At 45.5% G+C, this 27,988-nt stretch overlaps 1 protein-coding gene and 1 pseudogene across 2 annotated transcripts; both read left to right on the plus strand.

Annotated features, from left to right (window-relative positions):
* Window positions 1-3,876: 3,876 nt before the first annotated feature.
* Window positions 3,877-24,657, plus strand: LOC117844913 (purine permease 3). Of its 2 annotated transcripts, none has more exons than XM_034725762.2 (2): window positions 3,877-4,746; window positions 23,999-24,657. In XM_034725762.2, the coding sequence occupies exons 1-2, from the start codon at window positions 4,003-4,005 to the stop codon at window positions 24,329-24,331; spliced, it is 1,077 nt and encodes a 358-aa protein (XP_034581653.1). In that variant the 5' UTR covers window positions 3,877-4,002; the 3' UTR covers window positions 24,332-24,657. The 2 variants fall into 2 exon arrangements, with proteins under 2 accessions (XP_034581653.1, XP_034581654.1); XM_034725763.2 differs by lacking the exon at window positions 3,877-4,746 and adding an exon at window positions 20,757-21,688.
* Window positions 4,757-19,741, plus strand: LOC117844914 (purine permease 2-like; annotated as a pseudogene).
* Window positions 24,658-27,988: the final 3,331 nt, after the last annotated feature.

A 27,988-nucleotide genomic window follows, 5' to 3' on the forward strand; every position in this document is an offset into this window, starting at 1 on the left:
GACCTAAGGGCGTGACGACGCCGCATGAGATGAAAGTACGTAAAATAAAACTATTAATAGTTAATTGTTTTCTAGCTCCTTATATTTAATTGTTCATGTAACATTCGCATATTTCCAAATTACAGATGTAGAGTATTCAACATAGCATCTTGGAGAAGGACAGAATAGGGGCAATATGTAAAGGTCACGTAGGATTCCTAGTGGATGAGGTGATAAATCCACAAGGAGAATTTTATTACAGCGGACGAGCATTAGACGCACCGAGCAACACCTTGACGGGAGGATCCTAGAAATGACCGGGATAAATTTTTGTATATACAGTAATTGTATAAATACTAGTTTGATCCGTATAATATGCTAAGAATTGTATAGCATACTAAGAATTGTATATATAGTAATTGTATAAATACTAGTTTGATCTGTATAAATACTAGTTTGATTTCATTATAAAAAAAGTCTTAAGTACAAAAGGGATACGTGCATGCGCCATGCAGGTGTGTATGCATGCACATGCATGGATGTCCTTTAGTCCCGGTTGGAAAAACAAACCGGGACTAAAGGGGCACGTGCCGCGCCTGGCGTGGCCACCCCTTTAATCCCGGTTAGTTTTTAGAGAGATTTGAGGCCTACCAACCGGGACTAAAGGGGGTCTTTACTCCCGGTTGAACAACTCGGGACTAAAGACCCCACTTTCGTCTCGAAAATTTTATCCCGAATAACTTTTAGAGAGATTTGGGACCTAATGCCGAGTTTTCTATCAGTGGGGTAAGATGCAAAACGAAACTAAGGAGGAGATTGGCAACGTGCTGGTGTTCTCACCTAAGGCAAACGATGAACGACGGCGACGAACGCGACGGCTTGAGACCAATCTCGATGAGGACGGTTGCTGTTTGACCTTCAGCTTGGACGTACGTGTTCCTCCAGCAGCAACTCGGTAACGGTGACCTCGGGATGGCCTTCGTGACGGGCTTCTTGCAGCGACGGTTTGGAGCTCAGGCATCAGGGCGTGAAGGATTTGGGTACAGAGTTTGACACGACGGCGGCGGCGGCAGCTTAGGGATTGGAGGTACTGAGCTAGGGCACAGGTTATTGCCGTGCAAAACTGGGTAAAAGGAGAGGATGACGTGGCTGGACAATACACCGTTTTGGGCCGGCTTGGACGTGCACAACTCCAATCGAAGGTGTGGCTGTGTTGGAGTCCGAGTCGACCTCGAGTTGGATCTTCGTCTTGCGGAGGAGGCAAGCTGATTGCAAGCAGGCCTAGCCTGGCAACTGGACACAGCACCATTCATGTTAGAGTTATCTGGGCTGCTGGCATCGGGTTGAAATAAAGAAAAGAATGGGCCGGGAGAGAGAGCAAGGAAATTGAGCATGGCTTGGGTCTGATTTGTAAGAATATATGGCTTTCAGCTGTAGAAGAGCATAGACTCAAAGAATTCGTAGAAATTACAGTTCCTTGGGGGCCAAATTGCATAAGCCCGAAGAGGTTCGGCCATGGCGCATATGGGCTCCGGGAGTACTGCGACTCAAAGATAGTTTGGGACATGATGAATCCAAATAAAATGTTTGGAGCTCATGGAAAGGAATCTAGAATCTTCCAAAATTTGGATTAAGCTCTAGAAACATGAGAATAAATTCTCAAAAAAGTCTAAAAGACGCATAAACGCATTTTAAAAATTTTAACTCAAGAACATCAAAATGCACCAGCATAAATGCAACACACAACCACTTTATTTAATTCAGAAAAACAATACCAATTGTTTTTTTGAAAGATGCATAAACGCATTTTAGGGCCTGTTTGGCTCTCTATGCTAAACTTTAGCACCTGTCACATCGGATGTTTGATACTAATTAGGAGTATTAAATATAGTCTAATTACAAACTAACTGCACAGATGGAGTCTAATTCGCGAGACGAATCTATTAAACCTAATTAGTCCATGATTTGACAATGTGGTGCTACAGTAACCATTTGCTAATGATGGATTAATTAGTCTTAATAGATTCGTCTCATGAATTAGACTCCATCTGTGCAATTAGTTTTGTAATTAACTCATGTTTAATCCTCCTAATTAGCATCCGAACATCCGATGTGACCCTGCTAAAGTTTATCACCTCATATCCAAACACCCTCTTAAAAACTTTTGCACTCAAGAAATATCAGAATGCACCAGCATGAATGCAACACACAACCACTTTATTTAATTCAGAAAAACAACCAATTATTTTTTTCCTATACTAAATTACCTGTCAAGAAAATAAATGTTGGGAAAAATTTTAAAATTATGAGAAAATTGTTATTTAATTATAATTTCTAATCACATCCTAAAATCCAAAAATTTCAGAGCGTGACATATATTGTAATTTCTGTTAATACTGAAGCTACAATAGAAATTGTAATATTATAGTCCACAAAAGATCTACTGAAACAATTACGAAAACCCTTCCAAATCAAAGTATTTTAGTACACATCCAAAGCATTTGATACGGGGACAAAAAAACCATTCTACCGATAACAATTTAAATGCACCACGACTTAAGTAAAAAAAACAGTTTTTCTTCACTCGGATTCATCAAATTTGATGATTATGCTATCATTAATTGACACTTCATGAGGAGATCACGCATACTCCGTATATTTGAACAACTGAGAACCATGTTTGAGTTCATGTGCGTGGCAGGTACGGGGACATATTATAATGTGGAGAAAGCTAGAAGGTACCGTGCGTCCGCTGCGCACATCTAATAGTCTAACAATATACTGTGTTGATTATGTGGATCGCGTGATGTGGATAGCCTCTCTAATAATATTCCTTAAATTGTAATCTTATTAATAATGTGTGTTACAACAAAACTACAAACATTAACTCGAAAAACCTATCAAAATAAATGAAAAATACTAAAAAGATTAGGTATTTCATACACAGACATTTTGTCCGCGTAAATTTTGATTGACAAGCCTACTACTGTAGTCCACACACGTAGTGGCAGTAGTAGTTAATAAAATACTACATGATCACGTGAGTTACTTGGTCGTGATGACATGATCACTCAAGCCCGTAAATGTAAAATTAGCCCTTTAGTCTTAAGCCGGTTTGGCCTTGCTAAACTTTAGGGGTTTGGGACTAAAGTTTAGTTCCTTTTAGTCCCTAAAATGTCAAACAGGGTGATTAAAAGTTGCTAAACTTTCAGTTTAGCCTTTTAATTCTTAATGGGTTGCTTATGCGAACTAAAAGGTATCCTGGACATTACTCCTCATTAAAGTCCATCCGTGACCAGCTCCCCCCGTCCCGACGCCGGCCCCCGCCGCCCTCGACCACTTGCCCGCTGCCAGCCCGCTCCCCCGCCCTCGGCCACCCGGCCGTCGCTTCTCCCTCCCGCCCGGCACCCATCCCCTAGCGACCCACCCCGCCGTCGGCCCTCGCCGCCCTGGCCCGCCGGCCGCTTGCTGGGCCACCGTCCTGCCCCTGCACTGTCTCCGTACCCCCGCGCCGCTGCTCGCGCGTGTGCTATGCATGCTTGCGTGGGAAGGCAGAGAAGGAAAAAGTCAGGAGCAGCAATAATTAGGAGTAAGTTGATCATTGTTCAACTCATTTAATATCCTTTAGTCACGGGAAGCAAGGGACTAAACTTAGTTCATGACTAAAGGAAGTTTAGTCCCTTTTTTCTTTAGTCAGTCCATCAAATACGAAGTTTAGTCTATTAAATTACAGAGAGGCCCAACACTCCCACTCATGCATCAGCCATCCTGGATCGGTGGATCCGTGATACGTGATCCGTGCCACGTCTCCTCGGTCCTCCCTCCAATGATCGATCCGCTCCTGTGATCTCTCCTTTAAGAGGCACGTGTCTTTGAAGAGCGAAACTATCCTGGGCCAGCGTCACCGTTGCATCCAAAGTCCACAGCGTAGTGGTAGGCTGCTATTAGTAGCTTTCAAACCTACCAGGCTACCACGAGGCTGACACCAGGCACAGGCACGGCCGCCGCAGCACGACCGCAGGTATGGACTTGGAAGCCCGCAACCACTCGCCGCCGGCGCGCAGCAAGTCGACGACGATGCGGCGCCTCCTGATGGCGCTCAACTGCGTGCTGCTCGGCGTGGGCATAACGGGCGGGCAGCTCCTCAGCCGCCTCTACTACAACAACGGTGGCCACCGGCAGTGGCTCTCCGCGTGGCTCCAGACCGCCGGCTGGCCACTGCTGCTGATCCCGGTGGCGGGCTCCTACGCCAGCCGCCGCGCGCGCGACCGGGGCGCTCCAGTCCTTCTCTGCCCGCCGCGCGTCCTCCTCGCCGCCGCCGGGCTCGGCCTCATCACGGGCGCCGACGACTTCCTCTACGCCTGGGGGCTCAAGTTCCTGCCCGTCTCCACCTCCGCGATCCTCATCTCGACGCAGCTGGTGTTCACGGTGCTCTTCGCGTTCCTCCTCGTGGGGCAGCGGCTGACGGCGCCGACCATGAACGCTGTGGCGCTGCTGACGGTGGGCGCCGTCGTGCTGGGGCTGCACGTCTCCTCCGACCGCCCCGCGGGGGTCACCAGGGGCCAGTACTGGCTGGGCTTCGCGCTCACCCTCGGCGCCGCGGTGCTGTACGGGGTCTTCATGCCGCTGGTCGAGCTCGCGTACAGGTGCGCCGCGGGCGGCGGCCGCGCCCTGACGTACGCGGTGGCCGTGGAGCTGCAGCTGGTCATCGGGTTCGTCGCCACCGCGTTCTGCACCGCCGGCATGGTCGTCAACAAGGACTTCCAGGTACGTGCCACACGTGTCGCCACTGTTGCGTATGCCTATGCCTACGCCTACGTGCTACTTCTTCGTTCTCCGCTAGCCGCTCGCAAATGCACACGTTGATTGAGCTAGCAATACCATATATGTTGTTGGAATGTGACGAGGAGCACACAGTGCATAGCGTGTGGAGCGATCAGTCCCTCCAGGCATCCTATCGATAGTCGATTCGTTCCTTTCTTTCTTTTCGAGAGGATCCGGTCGATCCGTTCTGTGCTCGATAACGTGGAGTTGTCGATTCTAAGAGCAACTGCAGACTGCAGTGCAGTTAGTTGCCCAGTGGAGTGAGTGCTCGGTGTTGGTGTTCAGTCCCATACGGTCACACTGCATGCGTGTTGGGACTCGGCTAGCCTCTGTATACTAGAGTAGCTGCCGATCGATGTGCACGGCTCCACGCCCCCTTAATAAAAAAAAATGTGTTTTCTGCACTTCTGCTTGACACTGACACCAGTCAAAGCCCAATGACAACTGCGGAACTCCCTCCAACGCCATGGAATATTGGGATGAGAGCCTGCCTACTACCTACTCTACTCTGCACCGCATCCAATAATAGTAGCACCGCCCATTAAATGGTTAAACCCACGCGGTCCGCGTGATGGCGAGTGCCGTCGACCCGTCGTGGCCTCGTGGCTACAGATCGAGTCGCCGGCCTGACACAGCCGGGAAGGAGTTGGCACTGCATGCGGCATCGCCGTACTGCCAGCGCCAGGCCGTAGAAGGTTTGCGTTGGCGGCTAAAAGGTTCAGTGATGGTAGATCGAGTACCCGTTAGCAACTTTAAGCCAGCACAAATGACGCTATGTGCTACTGGGTGCTCAGATCGTTCCGTGCTGGCGGGTGACGTTAGCCACCCGCCAGCACAGAGGCTTTCTGTGCTAGCGGGCAGTTATATCACCCACCAGCACAGTTGATTTTTCAATTAAAAAAAGCATACCCGTCGCAATCAGGTCGTTGCCGACCGTCGCCCGCCCCACCGACCGTCGTCGCCTGCCGAAGACGACCATCTTTGCTTCGGCAACAACCACCGCGCACGCTGAAGATGACAAAGCTAGTCGCCCCACCGCTCCCACCAAAGCTGCCGCCCGTCGAAGCCTGCCCGCCGCCGAAGCCGCCGCCGCTGAAGCCGCGCCCACTGTGCCCGCCGAAGCCACCACCGCCCGCTGAAGCCACGCCGCCGTCCGCCCACCGCCCGCCGAAGCCGCCCCACCGCCCGCCCCTCCCGCTGGCTCCTGGAGATAAGGGTGGGAGGCTAGGAGATACGATAAAATGAAGATAAGGATGGGAGGCCCGGAGATAAGATAAGGGGGGTGTAGTGGGCTCTGTGCTGACGGGCTACCTAAGCGCCCGCCAGCACAGAGCCCACTGTGCTAGTGGGTACTAAACCCGGCGATCCCGATCACTTTTATGCTAACGGGTGCTAATTTCGTCCGCTAACAAAGCCCGATGGATGTGGGAGATTACAGGCCCATTTCCCTTCTCAATTCGACCCTAAAGATAATCACTAAACTTCTGACGACAAGGCTGCAACAGGTGATCATGGGTCTGATTCACCAAAACCAATATGGATTCATCAAAACTAGGAGCATTCAGGACTGTCTAGCATGGACTTACGAATACTTACACATCTGCAAAAGGTCTAAAAGGGAGCTAATCATCCTCAAACTGGATTTTGAGAAGGCTTTTGATAGAATTGAGCACAGGGCTATATTGGAAGTACTAAAGCAAAAAGGCTTTGGGCCCAGATGGTTGAATTGGATCCAAGACATTCTAGGAACAGGAACCTCTTCAGTCTTGCTAAATGGAGTTCCAGGGAGAGTGTTCCACTGCAAAGGGGGAGTAAGGTAAGGAGATCCTGTATCTCCTCTCCTTTTCGTTTTGGCAGCCGATTTACTTCAAACCATAGTGAATCATGAAAAAGACTTAGGAAATTTCAAACTTCCCATACCACATGGAGCAGGAGAAGATTTTCCAATAGTGCAATATGCTGATGACACTCTGCTTTTCATGGAAGCTTGTCCCAGGCAACTATTGAAATTGAAAGAAATCTTGCATATATTTGCCTTGTCAACGGGTTTGAGGGTTAATCATGGGAAATCGACAATGATGCCCCTGAATATCACAAATGAAAGATTAGCCAATCTAGCAAACATCTTTGAGTGCCAACATAGTACACTGCCATTCACTTACTTAGGATTTCCCTTGGGAACGGCCAAGCCAAACATTGAACACTTCATACCGCTATTACAGAGAATTGAAGGGAGATTAAACTCGATGTCAATGTTCCTAAGTCAAGGGGGAAAGCTGGAAATGGTCAATTCAGTGTTATCATCGTCGGCTGTGTTCTACATCTCCACCATCAGACTGCATAAAGGTGTGGTAAAACAAATAGATAAATTCAGAAAATACTGCTTATGGAGGGGGGCGGACCCTAGTTCTAGAAAGCCTTCAAAAGCAGCATGGCCAATGGTGTGTGTACCTAAGGATTGTGGGGGTCTTGGAATTATCAGCATCAATGCACACAATGAGGCACTCCTAATGAAATTTCTGCACAAATTTTACACAAAGGCAGATACTCCATGGGTCAATTTGCTCTGGAACAGCTACTATAATAATGGTACATTACCAGGTACACAACCTAAAGGATCTTTCGGGTGGAAGGATGTTCTTAAGACTCTTGATAAATTCAAGGGCATTACTTCGGCTACGATAGCTGATGGATCAACAGTTTTTTTCTGGCATGATCTCTAGAATGGAATAATACCAAGCCAAGCATACCCAGAGCTGTTTTCATTTGCCAAAGAAACTAATAGCACATACAAGGCAGCAACTAGACGGACACCTTTCATTCAAAACTTCAACCTTCCTCTTTCTGCAGAAGCTCATAGCCAATTCTTAGACCTGCAACAATTCATTGATCGAAGCATGCCAGCTGAAAGCAATGATATTTGGTCTTATATATGGGGAACAACGAATTTTTCGACACAGAAAGCCTATAAAACAATCATTGGCCAACGAGTTGTACATCCAAGCTTTAATTGGTTATGGAGGTCAAAATGCCAGAAAAAAACACAAAATATTCTTCTGGTTGCTACTCAAAGATCAACTGAGCACAAGGGATCTATTGGGGAGAAGACACATGCAACTGGAGGCACACACCTGCGAATTGTGTATTTGGCAGAAAAGAGAAACAGTTAAACACCTCTTCTTTTGCTGTAGATTTGCCAAAGCCTGCTGGAACAGCATAAGGGTAACTTATATCTCGACAAGAACGACTACGAACATCATCTCACAAATAAAAGATAAATTACAGGTACCCTTCTACATGGAAATCATTACTTTGATGGCATGGAGTATCTGGACAACAAGAAATGGTTGGTTATTCAACAACTTGGAACCAACTCCAAGGATATGCACAAACAAATTCATCTCTGAATTCAAAGACATATTGCTGAGAGCAAAACTAAGAAATCTACAACAAATGGAAATTTGGCTTCAAGTGTTTACCCCCCTTTAGCAGGGGTACAATGTTTTCTTTCCCTCCCCATCTTCTTAATCTTGTTTCCTTTTCCTTCCTTTTTTGATATTTTTTATTTTAATTTGTATTACTTCTACAACTTTTTTTAATATATAACCAGTAGGGGGCTTGCATCCCTCCTGTTTCCTCAAAAAAAATTTCATCCGCTAACACGTTAATTTCGACGTGCCAGCACAAATCATTTCTGACTTAGTGCAGTCTGCCATTAACACGAGCACGCACGCCGTTTCCCTTCTTGCGCGGCTCGGTCGGTGCGTCCACCTATGGACAGTCCTTCACTCGCTCCTTCGTCCTTCCCACTGATTGCGTTTTTGCATCTGATCTACCGAGCTGCTGATAGTCCTGTGGTTGGGCTTTCAACAGGCCGATTGGCTATTGTACTCCTTTGTAAGATGGGCCTGTGATCGTCAGCATCTGGCATGCATTTTCTCTGACGACGTTCGGCCGAGCCACTTGTTTACAATGCCCCAGTGTGTGCTCCCAGCAGATAATACTCACTGGCCACTGCTTCCGTACTGTGACCACACACATCAGGAGAACGGAAAACGGAGAAAATCGGCCGTGCACGGTTGGTCTTACGCCTCTGGCCGGTCGACATCCACACCGCGCATTGCGATAGCTCCATTAACACCTGAAGACGACATGTCATTCAAGACGTCCACCATCGGTTAACGACACCACACTCGGCTGGAACGCTGGATCCGCGGAGAGCCAAGAGCATAGGCTGCGTCTTATCTGCTTCACTTGGATATTTCAAATACTTTTATTTCATGAAAAAGGAGGGATTGACACTCCTACTACATACTCCCTCCGTTCTAAATTGTAGGTCATTTTGACTTTTCTAGGTTCATAGATATTATTATGCACCTAGACTATCTCGATGCATAATAATATCTATGAACTAAAAAAGCTAAAACAACCTACAATTTAGAACAAAGGGAATATTAGAAAGCGAAGGGGGAAGTGTCACCAAATTACAACCAAGTAGTAGTACTTACAAATTTTCAAGGTTTCGTTTGGATGTGGTTGAATTTGCTTTGAGATTCATGAGTTGCCATAACTTCAAATTTAGGGATATACAAATATCCCAAACTTAGGTCAAAGATGCACTCAAATAAAAAGAAATCCTTAAAATTCACAAAAGAGCCAAACATCATATTTTTTTAATTTGATAGACTTAATTACCATTGACAACAAAAGCTATTTGATCTAACATGTTCTACATGATCAGCTTTGCTATTATGAAAAATTAAGCCAACTACCCCAATATATGCTTGATTTTGATTAATACCCACCTATACGTACCTCTATGAAAAGACTAATAAAAATACCCGAATAGTTACTTATAAGTTATTAGTTCTGCTATTATGACGAAATTAACCCAAAGAGCTTAAATACCTTCTTCCAAATTATCCACACCTATAGCATTATAACAAAATTAACCTAAAATGACATGGTCCCATACTCCTAGACCATTGGGGGCTTGTGCACAAAAGTACGATTTGGTTACGGTTTCTTGTGTCAAGTAATGTGATTTGAGTGTAGGTCACTTCCCTGCATATATAATTGATTTCGTGGGGTAAAATATTGGAGTTGAACCAACTAGTGGTGACTTAGATATCCTAAGGAAGTCGTGATATCATTCCTCCTTAGCACGCATATCACATCCGTTTGCGTCTTTTTTTAATAACAATCAGATGTATAAGTGATACATTTCTCTTGGTTACCATCGATCATATTCTAAGTAGTATACCAATATATTTGTTTCACTATCCCAGTCAGTGGCTCTAGATCATTGCCCCTTAAGCATGTGGTTCTAGATCATTGGAACCATTTAAAGTCCTCCCCTCTAGTAATCGACCTAATCTCTTCTTAGGAAGTGTTTAGGCTCTAAATTATCAACATGTTGCAACAGATTGTACTCCAATTCTTATCAAGCTCATCTAAACTTACTTCTTTTTTCCATGCACCAAAATAATTCTTCTTAGCTAATTCACTTCAAAAATGCCTTATTTTAAACTTCGGAATGCAATGCATAAATTGTATTTTTTGTATCACCCATTTTGCCAAAGAAATGAAGTCATGCTAACCAACAAAGTTCAAATAAATTTGAACAAAAGGTTGATTGGCATTATGCAATGATGTTCTAGTATAAGTAGCAAAGGAGTGTAGTGAGAAATTTATTTATAGTTAAAGGCTTGCACCATGATATAGGAATTTTTTGCTCCATTCTAAGCTCACAAGAATACGAACTACCCAGCAAAGTAAACTTGTGACCTGACAGCTCTATCACCTCTCTCATCCAATCATTCAATGATGGCGTTGAAGAAGAATTGACAAATGTTACCAAATGTCGTTATTCTTTTCGACTGGACTTGTAATAATGATTAATTCCCCTTCGATCATTATCTACAGAATTTTCTTTGTAGCCAGAGTGGACTAATTCAGACAAAAATCATTTTAGATTTTGCATGAGTAGCACCATATATAATAGACTCTAAAATCCATTTATTGCTGTCTCTTTTGGAGATGAAATTTCACATAAAAGTCCATATAAGATACCCCTCCAATACTAAAATGTGGCTAGATTGATGCCTAGTAAAAGTGCCTCCAGATTTTCTATGAGTAGTGTAGAGGTCCCGTTTTAAAGAAAATTCCCCACTGACACAAACGGTGCTAAGACAATGAACATAAAATTTTCTTTCTATTGTAGTTTCAAGTACAGTAGTAATATCTCGATGTTATCCAATAGAGGAATATGATCAAGAGGAACCTATCTTTAGACATGTTCGTTCTGAAGACCTCTATTAGAACTGATTTCATGATCCCCGTAAGATCTCATCTAGCCTAATTGCAACTAATTAGCAATTAATTAACTGACCAGAGGAGATGTAGATGCCGGCCGCTTTGGCCACTGATGTTCATGTGCCTGCTCGACACCGCAGATGAGTTCGTTTAGCGCGAGATGTCATTGTGTCAGTGTTGATGACCGATGGTGATCCGATCCTGCAGAGGTCGACGGTGGTCTTCAAATCTCCACATCCCTCCTTGATCCGTAAGATTGGGGTGTGGTTTTATTCTCCCGTGCCTATTCTTGCTCCAGGTTTAACCAATCAAGAACCCCTTCTTATATAGCAGGCGTGCAGTTGGGAACTCTAACATGTGCTAAGTGTGAAAACGTGCGTTTGCATTTGATTGATCTTGGCACAACAAGAGTTAGGGAACCCTAGTTACTACTATGTTCATGGTTCGCGATTGTGGTAGATGAGCCTAGAGATAAGATGAATGAAGTAACTGACAGGAAAGAGGTCGAGGTGCGATCCCATACAACAAATCATTGGCCCACAATCGTATAGGTGCATGTACTAGTAATCTACCAAATTAAACTCCTTGTACATGGTCCAGACACTTCTAACAGGTGCAAACATTACACTATTAGGCTATTAGCCACGTTATTTGTACAGGTCATCCTTCAAGTGGCATCCCCTGTGTGATGTGATCTTGACAGTTGCTAATTATAATTAATACACACGGTCCTGTGCACTACGCCCCTCATCTTCAGAGAGTGGGATTATAAATCCTTGACCGGTGCCATCATCACCGTTGCCTAGTGCTAGTTGCCTTGCTCGAAACGACCAAACCTACCACGAGCTGAGGCGGACGCAAGCCATCCTCGATCTTGTCCGTCTCGTGCACATACACATATATAGACACAGCCACACAGGCACGGCTCGCCGCAGCACGACCTTCACCATGGACATGGAAGCGGGAAGTGACTCACCACCCGCGCGCGGGCGCAGCAAGGCGATGCACCGCCTCCTGGTGGCGCCCAACTGCGTGATGCTCGGGGTCGGCGTCACGGGCGGGCAGCTCCTCAGCCGCCTCTACTTCAACAAGGGCGGCCACCGGCAGTGGCCGCGTGGTTCCAGACCGCCGGCTGGCCGCTGTTGCTGATCGCCGTGGCGGCCGCCTACGCCGGCCGCCGCGCGCGCGACCGGGGCGCCAGGTTCCTGCCCACCCCGCCGCGCATACACCTGGCCGCCGCGGGGATCGGCCTCATCATCGGCGCCGACAATTTCCTCTACGCCTACGGGCTGGAGTTCCTACCCGTCTCCACCTCCGCGATCCTCATCTCGACACAGCTCATCTTCACGGTGCTCTTCGCGTTCCTCATCGTGCGGCAACGGCTGACGGCGCCGACCGTGAACGCCGTGGCGCTCCTGACGGCGGGCGCCGTCGTGCTGGGCCTGCACGTGTCCTCCGACCGCATCGCGGGCGTCAGCAGGGGCCAGTACTGGCTGGGCTTCGTGCTCACCCTCGGCGCCGCGGTGCTGTACGGGCTGATCATGCCGCTGGTCGAGCTCGCGTACAAGCACGCCGCGGACGGCGGGCGCGCCGTGACGTACGCGCTGGTGGTGGAGATGCAGCTGGTGATGGGGTTCGTCGCCACCGCGTTCTGCACCGTCGGCATGATCGTCAACAAAGACTTCCATGTGCGTGCCACGTGTCGACTACCCCTTTCACTTCTGCACTAGCCTGGCCATGCACATCGAGCAATATTACAGGATCAATCCGTCCAATCGTTCGGTTTCTTTGTTGGAGGATCCTTCAGGAAGCTTGCAGTTTGATGCCCAGTGAAGTGGGTGCTCGGTGTCCGACGGTCACAACTCACACCTCACCTGATTGGGACATCTCCTTCTCCTGAGCCCTGCCCCTCCGACAGCGTGCTGCCTCCCGCGCGGTAGCTGGCTGCAGATCCGTAGGCTTTACGTGTACCCAAAAGGCCGAAAAGGGTGATGCTTACAACATGCTTCTCAAAATAATCTTTTCAGTCAAAGGATCATACTGTCCCTTGTCCCCTCAATCAAAATCGGACGGCCAACATGCCTTCTTCTACCCTCCGATCGCGGCAGATTATTTTCCTCTCCTCGTGCAGACGCAGCTCCATTACTCTTCTGCCTCCTCTCATCTTTAGCGGCACCCCACGATTTTTTTAGATTAAGAAAGATTAAGGAACATTGCCCGGCTCGATCATCCCCAAATGGATATCTACAGCCACCAACTTACAACCTGGACACAATACATACAGCTCTTAGGCTGCTCCTGAAACTTCAGGTTCCAAAACAAAGTTCAAACAAGACTAAACTAGGTCTCTGAAACTTCTTTGGATCGAACTACGACAGACAAGCTCCCAAGTTTAGAGACAGTTTCCCAGATAAACTGAAGAAAGACCCACACCACCAGCACATAAACCTTTCAAGATCTGCCCTGACACTAGATAGCCTAAGGCAACAATCTTCTCCTAAAGTTCCATCCATATTTATTGAAGAAATCCAAAGCAGTGATTTCAAGTTGGCTAAAGTTTTTCTTCAAATCAATTTTCTCTTCCTCTTTAGAAAGCATCACCCGTACCCTTGCCCAATAAATCCCTTTGAAAATTACCTGCAAAAAAGAGTTAGTGATAGTTCCTTTGAACAACACATCATTTCTATTCAACCAAATAGCCCAACACAGGGCAGAAGCCCCTGCAATCATCTGGTTTCTATGTTTCCGAGGATAACCTCTAGCCCAAGAACCAGCATATTAGGACCACTAACAGGCGGTTGAATTCCAAATGAAAAGAAAACTGTACTCCAAATGCGTCTTGCTAAGTGGCAATCAAAGAATAGGTGTTGCACCGTCTCTTCTTCGTTGCAAAAACAACACTTGGTACTACCTTGCCATCTTCTCTTTGCAAGATTGTTCTTTGTTAGGATCACTCCCTTTTTCAAATACCATAAGAATACTTTGATCTTTAATGGTATTTTTAACTTCCATGCTGCACACAAGGAGAGAGTTCCTTCAGCTTGCATTAGCTCTCTATATGGATTTTACTGAGAATTCTTTGCTTTTGTTTAAGTTCCAACACTATCTTTCTAATTGTCCAAGCCATGATCTACTAATTCAGCCACCAATTTTAGCCAATCATTTAATTTGTCTCCTGTAAGAGCTCTTCTGAATGATACATTCAGGGGGACAGCTCCACAGACCTTGGCCACAGTGTCATCTTTCCTCCTAGCTATGTTGAACAAAGATGGGAATCTCTCCTTGAGAGCTTCCTTTCCAATCCATACATCTTCCTTGAATCTAGTTTTCTTTCCATTATACACTTCAAACCTATCCATTGCCATGAATTGATCCTTTATTTCCATGAGTCCAGCCCAAAATTGTGAATCTCCCTTTTTCTTCTTCACTTGAGTAAGTCTTATTACTTAGGTATTTTCTTCTAAGTAATTTTTGCCATACCCCTTCCTCATTCAGAAGTTTAAATAGCCACTTGCTTAACAAGCATCTATTTTGTACTTCCAAGTTTGATATGATCAGTCGTCCTACGCTCTTTGGTACACACAGAATACTCCATTTGGCCAATCTGTATTTCTTTTTGTGTTCATCACATTGCCAAAAGAATCTAGACCTGTAGTAGTCCAGTCTTTTGAGAATACCTTTAAGTATTCTGAAGAAGGACATCAAAAATATTGGTAAGCTAGAAATGACAAAGAGTTTATTAGCACCAGTCTTCGTCTAACTGACAATAATTTACTCTTCCAGCTTGCTAGTTGTTTCTGAAATCTCACTTCAACCATTTTTCAATCCTTATTGGCAAGTCTATGGTGGTACATAGGAATTCCAAGATATTTAAAAGGCATTATTCCTTCCTTGCACTCATATCTCCACATATTCTTTAGCTATGTTTTTTGCCTCCCCAAAATGATCCAATTCACTCTTGTGGAAGTTGATTTTGAGGCCCGAGAGTTTTTCAAATGTACTTAGCACTAACTTCAGATTTTTAGCCTATTCTATATCATTTTCCATAAAAAGGATTGTGTCATCTGCATATTGGATAAGATAATCCTCCATCTACCAGATGGGGCACTAGACCCTCAATTTGCTCTTTCTCCTGGCTCTAGATATTAGAACTGCTAGCATATCAGTCACCACATTAAACAACACTGGGAGTCACCACATTAAACAACACTGGGGACAGGGGCTCTCCTTGTCTTAGCCCTTTCTTTGTTTGAAAGAAATATCCAATATCATCATTCACTTTGACCCCAACATTTCCCTCAGTAACTATGTAAGAAAGGCCAATTAACATTATCATAGGCTTTTTGAAAGTCCAGTTTGAGAATTATCCCATTCTATTTTTTCCTACACAACTCATGTATTGTCTCATGTAGTATAACCACCCCTTCCATAATGTATCTTCCAGGTAAGAAGGCAGTCTGAGATGGTTTTATCACTTTATTAGCCACCAGAGTAAATCTGTTAGCCATCACCTTTGTGAATATTTTAAAGCTAACATTTAATATACATATTGGCCTATATTGCTGGATCATCTTGACCTTCTTGAGTTTAGGGATTAATGTTATTATCCTAAAATTTAAACTATACAATGGTAACTTACCCTTTGGAAATCCTCAAACATGGCCATTAGGTCATTTTTTACGAGGCTCAAAAAATCTGATAGAACTCAACTGGGAATCCATCAGATCCTGGGGCTTTGTTATGCTTCATTTGGAATATGGCTTCTCGAACTTCTTTTTCTGTAAACTTTTCGGTCAAAATCTCATTTTCCTCCCTTGTTACTTGAGGAATATCCTCTATTAAGGACTCATTCATAGAACAGTTGTTGCTCATTTGGAATCTAAATAAACCTTTATAGTATTTTGTTATATACTTTTTAAGGTTCTCCTCCTTTTCAATAATCCCCTCTCATTTTCCTCCCTTGTTACTTGAGGAATATCCTCTATTAAGGACTCATTCGTAGAATAGTTGTTGCTCATTTGGAATCTAAATAAATCTTTATAGTATTTTGTTATATACTTTTTAAGGTTCTCCTCCTCTTCAATAATCCCCTCTTCCTATTCAAGCCTAAAAACTCTAGTTTTTCTATACTTGCCATTAGCTATCATATGGAAGTATTTTGTGTTGTTATCCCCTTTCAGCATTTTATTGTTTTTTGCTCTTTGGTATCACTTGAACTTTTCTTCTCTCAGAAGTTGAACTAGTCTATCTTGGATACATTGTTTTAAATCACTTTCTTGCTGACTTAGCAGCTGTGATTCTGCTTTTTTGTCTAACTCTCCGCCCTTTTAAGGAGCTCTTGTTTTTCTTTTTTATATTCCCCATTCACATTTTTTGCCCACCCTTTTAGGAATTGTCTTAGTCTCCTGATTTTGTTTTGCCATTTTTGTAGTGGAGTAGATCCTTTTCTTTCCTTGTTCCATACATCAGCTAGTAGTTCAAAGAAATCGTTCCTTAATAACCAGCTTAACTCAAACTTAAACATAGGTTGTTTCCTGCTCCTATTTTCCTGCCCAGTGCTAAGTAGTAAAGGTATATGGTCTGATATTTCCCTACTCAAAGCATCCACCATGGCTAGTGGGAATTGTTGTTCCTATTCCGTACTGACCAGCACCCTATCTAATCTTTCATAGGTTGGAGTCTTTAAAGAATTAGCCCAAGTGTATTTTCTTCCCGACATCTCTATTCCTTCATATTTAAGCTATCTATGATAGCATTAAAAAGGAAAGGCCACTTTTCGTCATATCTTTCATTATTTTTTTCACTTGGGTTCCTAATGATATTGAAATCTCCCCAAGCGCAATAGGTAAATTTTCCTTGCTACAGGCATGAACTAGTTCTGTAAGGAAAGCCTCTTTGAATTCAGGTTGTGCTGCCCCATAAACAGCCACGAACACATATTGAAAGTTATCCTTCCTAGTTCTCAGTCTGAATTTCACATAAAAATCTCCTTCATCTATACTTACTATATCTAGCTCATCTAAATCAACTCCGAGGAGAATACCTTCTTATCTGCCATGTGGTTGTGTCCAATACCATATGTAATTTCTACCCCCCACAAAAGTTATTTAAAGTGGACTGGGTGAAATCTTTTTTCCTGTTTCCAAAAGAGCTATGAAAGCTAAATTATGCTCTTTAACAGTACTAGTGACGAATCTAGTTTTAGCCAAGTCACTATGGATCTGCCCTGTACTACCACAGAATTATTATTGGTCACATGCGTCTTCTTCCCATCTAGCGGTCCTCAGCTACCCCTTCTCACCACTTAGCCATTCTCCACTCATGGGCGCCATGACCAACTTGCGACCTCCCTCTATGTCTGAGATAGATAGAATGATAGAAACGGTATATTACGGTCACGCTATTTATTGAGAAGCTTCTCATTGTCGGTTGACTCTTGACTGGACCATTGGTAAGGAGAAGTGAATTAGTTGGTCAGTCTTAGTGCACAGTTATTAAGATTGGAAACTAGGTAACTGTACCTGTTGAGTGTCATGAGGATGAAACTCTTCTCACATATGATGAAACTCTTCCTCTCTCCTCATAAATACCTTACCAAGTTAGTAAAATTGGTGATGCAGCATGAAAATTGATGCTTATGAAACTCTCCATGAAACTTTCACGGGGACTGGCTTTGATACGGATGCAAGTGGCAGAGGACACGGTTCTTCTAAGCTTAACTGTCAATTAATTTCTTTAAAAAATCTATGGTTTGAAAAAGAAAGTTATAAAAAAAGAATTTTCTATTAGTGCAATCCAGACCGGCCCACCAATTCCCCTGCTCCGTTCCGCGTGAAAATCGCGGAGTAAGCCCAGTATCGAGGCCCATTGTGTTCGTGTCCGCCACCGACACCGCCACAGCCCGGCCGTTCAGGGCCAGTCGCACTCGCACGCGGCACCCGCGCGCACGTTCTCAGCCGCGTGAATACCCCTCGTGCTCGCCGGCGCCGTTCTGCTCCTCCGGGGCGCAACGCCAGCCTCTCTCGGCGGTCTTCGGGACCACGACGGCTCTCTTCTTCGCGCAGCTTCGCATTCCGGTTCGCTAGCTTAATTAAGATGGTTAGGATTTTTTTATTCAAGGTCTCTAGTTACGATTTTTGAAGTGCCTTTTTTTTTCCGGCGTCCTATCCGGCCAAGGTTTATAACGCTCGAGCAGGCCCGCATCACTGGTACCGTCGCTGCACCAGCTCTACGACTAGGAGAACCGTACAATACAAAGCGGCATGGTAGTGCTCACTGCTCACCGATTAACATCAGACGTCGACTGCCATTTCCATTCCGACGGCTGCAACAATTGTACCTGTCAAAAGCTACAAGCCTACCAGCAGTCCACCGGCGCTGAGGTGACGAGACCCCAAAATTGACTGTATTGCTGCATATCGCCGAGGGCTAAGAGCCAAGGTCCTAGGATATATTCTTTGACTCGTGCGTGCTCGCTCCTTATCTTCAATCACTCCTATTTGCTACTAGTATATATAGTAAAACTTTGACTAGGAACTTTTGATATCTCGTTCGGGTACCCTTGTCCTGTCCTTGGATTTACTTTTGAGATTGATGAGTTGTCAATAGAGCAAAAGATACATAATTCTAGGAAGGTTCGTTGGCGTGTCGAGAAAAGAGTCCGATGAAACCACTTCTTAGATAAGCAATGGACAGCAGAATTCAAGGGTGCCCATGGTAATAGGTAGGAATCTCTAAACGGTTTCAGCCAATAACTATATTCGATAAAAAAAGAGAGAAAGAAATCCATTTTACTATCCTGAACCGTGTACTTTGTTTACATTACCTCTAAATAAAATTTTGGTTCAATTTACTCACTCAAACTCTTTCAATCGATGAAATATGCTTCTAATGAGATTTCTCTTTTTTCTTCTTCATGACAAGGTGAGTTTTAAGTTTGAGATTTTGACCGAGCACCATGAATTATGTTAAAAATAATATGCTAAAAATATTTCATGGTTTTTTTCATAAGTTACACTAGTAGAGAACTGACTTCCATCCAACCCCTTTTATCTCGGTTAACATTGGACCCGGGACTAAAATGGCTTTAGTCCTGGGTCAAAAATGAGGCACCGAAAGGATACCGACGGGAGAGGTTTTAGTCCTGGTTGTAAAGATCTAGCACTGACACCACCCCTTTTGTCCCGATTGGAAATTCGAACCGGTCCAACCGGGATAAAAGATTTAGCCCCTGTTAGAATTACCGGTTACAACCGGGATAAAAGGGAGGGCTTTTGTCCCGGTTGGAATTTCCAACCGGACAAAAGGGGGGCGTTGCGCGGCTCAAGGCAGCGCTCTCCGCTTCTCCCAGGCTCTCCTCTCCACTTATCTCCTTATCCTCCCCACCCTTTTATCCCGATTGAAAATTCCAATTGGAACAAAAGCCCTCCCTTTTTCCCGGTTGGAATTTCCAACCGGGATAAAAGGGAGGCATCGCGCGGCTCGAGGCAACACTCTCCGCTTCTCCCAGGCTCTCCTCTCCACTTATCTCCTCATCCTCTTCCTCCTCCCAGGCTTCTTTTCCTTTCCTCATCCTCCTCCCTCTCCTCATCACTGGAGATCTCCAACGGCGCTCCCCTCACCTCCCGTCGCTGCCGCCCCCTCCCCTTCCCCCTCTGCTCGCCCCTCACTGGCAGTGAGGAGCGGCAGCGGGCCGAGGGTAGGGCGGTGGCGTGGCCGAGCGGCTGGCGGCCGAGCGGCGGCGGGCGGAGGTGGGCGGAGCCGAGGCGGGAGGCGCGACGGGCGGCGGCGGGTGGAGCCAAGGCGCGCGGCGGGCGGGCGAGGGCGGGTGGACCGAGGCAGGCAGTGCGGGCGGCCGGGCGGCCGCGCAGGTGCTTTTTTTTCAAAACTTTTTAGTTCCTGTTGGTAACACCAACCGGAACTAAAGGTCACCCGGGACTAAAGAACCCCCTTTTGTCTCCAAAAATTAATCCCAGTTGAGCATTTGAGAGATATGACCCTTACAACCGGGACTAATACTCACTTTTCCACCGGCGTTAGGACCCTAGAGAAACAAAAATACATGAAAATAATGCTGAAAGCTTCTCAAAGAACTTTCGTAATATATGATATCATTCATAATCATATATCACCGTACAAAAATTCAAGTTAACTCAATTTATATGCGAAGAAAAAAGATAAATCTTTAGGGGATAGAATGGAACCAGTTGAAATAGTTTGAAGAGCAAATTAAGCCAAAATATTGTTCAATAGATCAGTTAGATGGTGGATTGTTGGTCCAGTAAATTATTTTGTTCTTCGTATTAACTTACGAATATGCGCAAAATCATAGAACATGAATTCAGTCGTATTCATTGAGTAGATTGGGTCTCTGGGCATTTATGATTCAATTCATATTCTATTTTGTGCACATGTTCATAATTTTAATTTAATACTAAGGCCAGATTGCATTCGGTCCCAGTTGATTCGAGACCTGAACACTGGAATGAGAAGAGGACAAAACCTGTTTTTTTATCGGATGTATCTACTAGCTATAGATATCTGGCAAAAAATTTCACATAATTTTGAGAAACACGACCCTGTCAATCATCGCCACAAGAACACCACTTTCCCGTGCGTGCTTTGCACAAAGTACTATATTAGTAGCATGCGGTGCACACAGCTCACATCTTGAAGGAGCGAAATCATCCGCTGCCGGCGTCAGCGTTGTATCCAAAGCGTCCACCGTCGTGCTAGATTCCACAACTAGGCAGGCAGACGCCACACGCCAGCCGTCCTGGTGTGCGTCACTGCGTCTCGTGCAGACAGACGCGGTCCACAGCTCGCCACGGCCATGGACGTGGAAGCGCGCAAGGACGCGGCGCCCGCGCGCGGCAAGGCGATGCGCCGCCTCCTGGTGGCGCTCAACTGCGGGATGCTCGCGCTGGGTGCCATCGGCGGGCCGCTCCTCAGCCGCCTCTACTTCAGCAAGGGCGGCCACCGTCAGTGGCTGTCTGCGTGGCTCGAGACCGCCGGCTGGCCGCTGCTGCTGGTCCCCGTGGTGGCGGCTTACGTCGCCCGCCGCGCGCGCGACCGGGCCGCCCCGGCCCTCCTCACCCCGCCGCGCATCCTGCTGGCCGCGGTGGGCCTCGGCGTCGCCACGGGCGTGGACGACTTCATCTACGCCTACGGGCTCTCGTACCTCCCCGTGTCCACCTCCGCGATCCTCATCTCGACGCAGCTCGCGTTCACGGTGCTCTTCGCGTTCCTCGTCGTGCGGCAGCGGCTGACCGCCGCGTCCGTGAACGCCGTGGCGCTCCTCACCGTGGGCGCCGTCGTGCTGGGGCTGCACGTCTCCTCCGACCGGCCCCCCGGGGTCACCAGGGGCCAGTACTGGCTGGGGTTCATCCTCACGCTCGGCGCCGCCGCGCTCTACGGCCTGGTCCTGCCGCTGGTCGAGCTCGCGTACAGGCGCGCCGCCGGCGGCGGGCGCGCCGTGACGTACGCGCTGGTGATAGAGATGCAGCTGGTGATGGGGTTCTTCGCCACCGCGTTCTGCACCGTGGGCATGATCGTGAACAAGGATTTCCAGGTGCGTTCCCCACGTGTCACCCCGCCTCCGCTCCTACTCCGCGAGAGTTTGACTTGGACGCCTCGACCTCGATCGGTATCTAGTTCCAAGTCCCAACGAAACGGTAGCAACAAACAACCAAACTAGGGTGACGTTAGGTGTGCATTTGCAATGATTTAGGCCTCTCTGAATTGCGAATTAGATTAACATTAGACTTAACTGTCTGCATGGTTTGTTCTACTAACTTGGATCTGAAACCGACGTGAGGAATACAATACCCGCCCGTAACTAGCCGGTCTGTAACGGCACCAATACCAACCCCAGATTTTGCAGCCTGGATTCGCAAGTAGAGTAACCATCAGGCCTTAAGATTGTGCCGAACCCTTTTGCCGGCTTCGATAAGATTGTGCACAATTCGCCCACAGCGGAAAGGAGGGGGGCAGCGCGTGGAACTCGTGGCTGTGGCGCCCGCACAAGAGCCTGCCGAGTCTGTGCCGTGCATTATTCAATTTCATCGCGCAGATTTACATCACAGTTAAAGTAGTAAAATTCTTGACCCAGAGAGATCCAGAGAGAAAAGGACGCGAACCTGTCCATTTTCATCCAAAGGAATCAATTATTGATGGTGCGTGTGCGAGAACGAATCTCTGACAAAAGATCATGGCTGGAAAGACAAATATGATCAGCCCATTCGCTGAATGCTTCCACGGTCATGTCATAGCTAGTGTCTTCTCAGTACTTTGATCTGGATGCTCTGTACCGCCGCGCGTACAAAAGCCATATGTTTGTGTAAAAAGTCGAAACTTAGAGAAGCTTTTAACTTTTGACTCTTTGTATTGAGAAGAATAGAACGATAGAATGTTCAGCTACAACACGAGTTTACCGGGCACTCGCACACGAGTTGAAAAACTTTTCAAGAAACTACTGTTGCCTAAAACACACAACTCAAAGGGGAAAAAACAGGCAAGTTCAGGTAGGTTGCAGGCCTGCAGCCGGTCACCCAAGCAGGGCCAACTTTTGACTCTGAACTGAGAGTATGCTAGGTTTGCATTGTACCGAGAAATGAGTGCCTAGTTGACTGGCAGGTGATGAGTTGCCCATCGAATTTTTGATTGTAGTCCCGACTAAAATTCATGTCACATTGAATATTCAGAGGCTAATTAGGAGGATTAAATATGAGCTAATTATAAAACTAATTACACAGATTGAGGTTAATTCACGAGACAAATCTATTAAGTCTAATTAATCCATCATTAACACATGTTTACTGTAGCATCACATTGTCAAATCATGGACTAATTAGGCTTAATAGATTCATCTCGCAAATTAGTCTCTATCTGTGCAATTGGTTTTATAATTAGTTATTTAATACTCCTAATTAGTATCTAAACATTCGATGTGATAGAAAGTTTAGGAGGGACTAAAGAAACAAACACCTCCTATCCATCCTTTCTGATGAAGGACGACAAGATTGCTCCCGTCCTCTCCTTTAATTTCCGGAACACCTTTGTTCGCGTAATCTTGTTTAGGCAATTTTCTGAAGCATATATTCAAAAGGACATCTTGCGCGAAACATGCTAGGTTACAAATGAAACACACACTAGTACACTACCACTTTCAGAAAAAGAAATTAAAGGATGCAGAGTGGGCAACATCACAGTTGTCCTCCAGTCCTCGCCTCCCCAAAGCAAAGGGGAATCAGCACCTCAGCACACTAGCATACAGCAGTACTGCTCCACTAGCAATGGCGGATAGCATACAAAAGGACGGGGCACCAGGACGCACTAGCGCCAGGGCCTCAGGTGCAAGTTCATCAGGAAAACCTAACCGGGTAGTGCCACAGTGCCACCAGCCAAAGGTAACGAGGATGACTGAAAAAGCAAGAGCAATAAGGAGCGACAGTGCTCAGGAGTAAGGATTTCTGGTGACCAATGATCGTTGGGGGCCCGACAGATGCAAGCGTTTCACCCGTCGCAGCACTTTGCAGTTCAACTTTGCGCCTTCCTAGCTGATATAAAGCTTGTTTAATTAACACTGATAGTACTGCTTTTTGTTAATGTTAACACTAATGTTATTTTTGAAAAGGATGGCGCATGAGATTTTTTACAAGTATAAAAAAAACTCATGCTTTTGTTAGCACACTTTCCGCTTTCTCTTTATGTTATTTGTTTATCTTTTGTGCACGGCTGCATGATGATGCACTCAATGAAGATGGAATTTTCTATCAACTCTGAAGTGATTTTACTTCAAAAAAACTCTGAAGTGATCACTGAACCTCAGCTCCGCATATTTTGCCTGAGCAAATCTGCCCTTGTCTGTGCTTGCTTGCAGGCGATCCCAAGGGAGGCGAAGCACTTCGAGCTAGGGGAGGCCCGGTACTACACGGTGCTGGTGTGGTCGGCCGTGCTGTGGCAGTGCTTCTTCCTGGGCGCCGTGGGGGTCATCTTCTGCGTGCACACGCTGCTCGCGGGCATCCTCATCGCCGTGTTCATCCCGGTCACGGAGGTGGCCGCCGTGATCTTCCTGCACGAGAAGTTCAGTAGCGAGAAGGGCGTGGCGCTGGTGCTCTCGCTCTGGGGCCTCGCGTCCTACTCCTACGGCGAGTGGAGCGACTCCAGGGCCAAGAAGAAGGCTGAGGCCGCCGCGGAAGGCCAGGCCTCGTGATTCTTATACTGCAACTGTGGACGATGATGAGAGATCGAGGCTCTGATCTCTTCCCGTTGTACTTTCTATATGCTGTGGTTGTGGCCGTGTCGATGGAGTCGCGTAAGTCGTCACCTGCAACTGTAGGATGGTCAACATTCTTCAGTTCAGTTGGGTGGGTAGTACTGTACTGCATGGTGCATGGAGGTGTGTATGTCATACTAGTACTGTACCGTACAGTACATGAAACTGCTCGCTACGTTTGAAGTCGTAGCAAAGCGATCGGCGCACTTGTAACCCGATTCCGGGTATGGTTAGAACGAATACAAAATATGTTTCTGTGACTATTCTCCACAGTTAAAACGAGAGCCAGTCTAGGAGGACCTAGATGTTTTTTCACTAAAAAGAAAATAGTCACCAAATTTGAGCTGGAGAAAATCAAACTAGAACCTAGGTGCTTGCAACCCGAACCAGTTGAGCAAACCTCACTTCCTTGTTCTCCACAATTACACTGATCTAGTGCGGTTATGAGTGACCCGGTGGACACGTGCCTTTTGGCTGAGTTCTTGCATGAAATTATTTGGTATTCTTGGTGCTAGGACGGTAGGACATGTGGGAGATAATCTAGATCATGTAATGAATCATTCATCTCACGAGGATCATTAAATCACACCTTTTCTTCATGTTCTTGAGCTCTTTTCTTGGCATTTTCCTTTTCCCTTTGATTGAGCTCGAGTTAGTGCTTATCCTAGGGTGTATTTTTGTGCTATGAACCTCTTAATTCTATCTTGGATACATGTTCCCCGCGAGCATTAACAATTTTGGAGTTCTTGCTCAAGGTGGTTTCCGCTTTATTAGGGTTTTGAAAAATTGCAAAATTCTTGTTGAGATCTTCATTCATTTTGGAGGGTTTTTTTTGCAAAGACTCACCATATTCTTGTGATAATACAGTTCAAATTTCATGAATGGAGGTCATTCAGCTAGATTTTATTTTCATAATGGCGGAGGGACTGAAAAATTGTTCAAGCATAGACACTTGTAAACACGAACGCACACTCATCATATGAATAGACTTACACACCTTATAAGCATCTCTCGTAGATTGAGCCCACATATCTTTAGATTAACGAAGTCACTGTAAACACTACCAAAAACAGAGATAGTCCTGACGGTGTCTAATGGACCGACAGAAGCCCAGTACACCACCCCGCACCGCAAATTGCCCAACCCAATAACCATTAGGAGCTTGCCTTTTGCCCCCAAACCCTATCCTCTCCTCTCCTCGTCCCAACTCCCCCAACCACGAACACATCTTAGTACCACCCAGGCCACCGCCACCCACCTCCTCTTCACCCGGATGTGTATGTATATAATGGACATCTAGATGGAACTACAAATTGAATTCGATGTGTGCATATGTGCATGTATAATACTTTTTTACTATTAGCGGTGGGTTTCCTGACGACCAAACCATCAGGATTTAGTTTCCTGACAGCCAAACGTCAGGTGTTCATCCTGAGGCACCCTTGGACCGACCGTCAGGAAATGATTCTATCGGCTGACCGTCAGAAAGTGTGTTTTTCCAGACTATGGACTCATGTCAATGGATTTTACATTCCTGTCGGTATTTGGACCATTCCTATCGGTTTCTGGTCACCAGGAATTTGTCGCTTCCTGATAGTTAAACACCTTGTTAATGATAAACGTACCCTTTACCGCTGGAAAAATGGTTAACTATAAATACAAGCACCCGCAAACCAGGGCTGTGCTAATTTGTAGTGCACGATTGTCTCGGAAGAAAATCTGCGGTGGCTCACCGGTTCATTGGCAGCAGTTGACTGACCGAGTCACCATGGCCTCTGGCCTGCGAGCTTGTACCGCGTATTTGGCGATCTGTTTCTCAAGGACCAGTGGATGTGCACGTGCCACATGCACGTGTATAAATAGAACATGACAAACAATTATTATAAATATGATAGTATAAACAATTGTTGTCATATAAACCTAAGTAAGCAATAAAACGCATACATATCGATTAAAATACTTGTGTAATGCTGAGACATTAACAATCCATCTTTATCAACTAACCGATAGAGATATGTCAACTTTTCAAATAACCACAAGCTTGCCGCTCAACTATAAAAATACAACACACGTACTATTCTAGCAATCCAACAATTCTTCTTAAATGCATAAAAACCAAGTACAAACATATATCCAATTCAAAATACTTCCTTCGTCTCACATCATCTTCTCTTGCCATAAGCCATTCGGTAGTCTTGAAACATAGAAGCTGCAGGGACAAAATATCACAAACTTGAATATTAAAATGTACATGATAAAATACATATCCTAATGTGAAGAGGCAAATAACATATATTTCAAACGTGTGTATTATAAAAAAATAACACACCTCACAACTCCAATACATCCCTGTATAAAATATTCTTCGTCCCCTTCCTGGTGGATCCATATCCTTATTTCTTCTTGCAAGAACACACGTTGTCTCATGAGAAACACCTCTAGATAGTGCCATATACAAGTGCCCGTGAGAAAAAATAGGCTCGGGGAGGTAGATACCTACATTAGGTATTGTCTGACCCTGGGCCTTATTAATGTCATCTCGAAGCTCAATCAGATGGGAAATTGCTTGCGCTTGAACTCGAACGGAAGGGATAAATTTTCAGAAGGGGACATTAGTATCCTAGGTATGAATACTCTTTTTCCTTCATGTTGGCTATTAACGATCTCAGCATCAATGACATTGTTCTGAAATCCTCTCACAATGAGTCTTGTACCATTGCAGAGGCCATTGTGAGGATCCAGATTACGTAGTAGGATGACAGGGCAGTTCTTCTTTATGGTCAGCTCGTGTGGATGCAACCCATTTGGCGTGATCGAATTGAGGAAATCTAGGGGATAATTGTTCCGTGTATCGTCCTCTACTGAGTCAAAACTATAGTGTAGCTTTTTATTACCAGGGAATCTTTCAATCATCAGTGCATTCACTACATCCACATGCTCATTCCTAGTTGAGAGGATTGCATGCTAACGCATGTAGGCTACAGATGTACATTTGCAATGAAGGTTTAGGAACACACGATCAATGAGTGTGTTAATAGATATATCTTCTAAGGGGGTCTCAATAAGAATACCATCAGGCAACTGCACATAGTCATCATTAAATGTTTCCTTAGTGCCATTACCAATCCTCAATAAGTACTCTGCAAACTATGTGTCAAACTGAGCTCTCATGTTCTGGGTCAGTCGGATGCGCCGAACACTTTCCCATATATATGATCTCAGCAAAGTAGCACCAGTGATCTGAGTTCTTGTACCATGGACCACAACAGGAAGAACTTGTCGGAAGTCACCTCCGAACAGCATGACCTTACCGCCAAAAGGATCTGTACACCCCATTACATCCTGCAATGTCCTGTCAAGTGCCTCAACAGCCTGTCTCTTAGTCAATGCTACTTCATCCCAAATTATTAGAGACGCCTGCCTAAGCAACTCGGCTGTCCCACTTTGTTTTGTAAAACTGCACACGGTGCTATCACCCAACTTGATTGGAATCTTGAACTGAGAATGTGCAATGCGTCCACTAGGCATGATGGATGCTTCTATACCAGATGTTGTTGTAGCAACGGCGATAAGATCCATAGAACGCACCTTAGC

The sequence above is a fragment of the Setaria viridis genome, chromosome 2 (genome assembly GCF_005286985.2).
Source record: "Setaria viridis chromosome 2, Setaria_viridis_v4.0, whole genome shotgun sequence".
NCBI classification, from domain to species: Eukaryota; Viridiplantae; Streptophyta; class Magnoliopsida; order Poales; family Poaceae; genus Setaria; species Setaria viridis.

Coding starts and splice junctions, on each gene's coding strand:
- LOC117844913 (XM_034725762.2), top strand. CDS start 4,003: ATGGACTTGGAAGCCCGCAACCACTCGCCGCCGGCGCGCAGCAAGTCG. Junction 4,747..23,998: donor TCGTCAACAAGGACTTCCAG/GTACGTGCCACA, acceptor GCTTGCTTGCAG/GCGATCCCAAGGGAGGCGAA.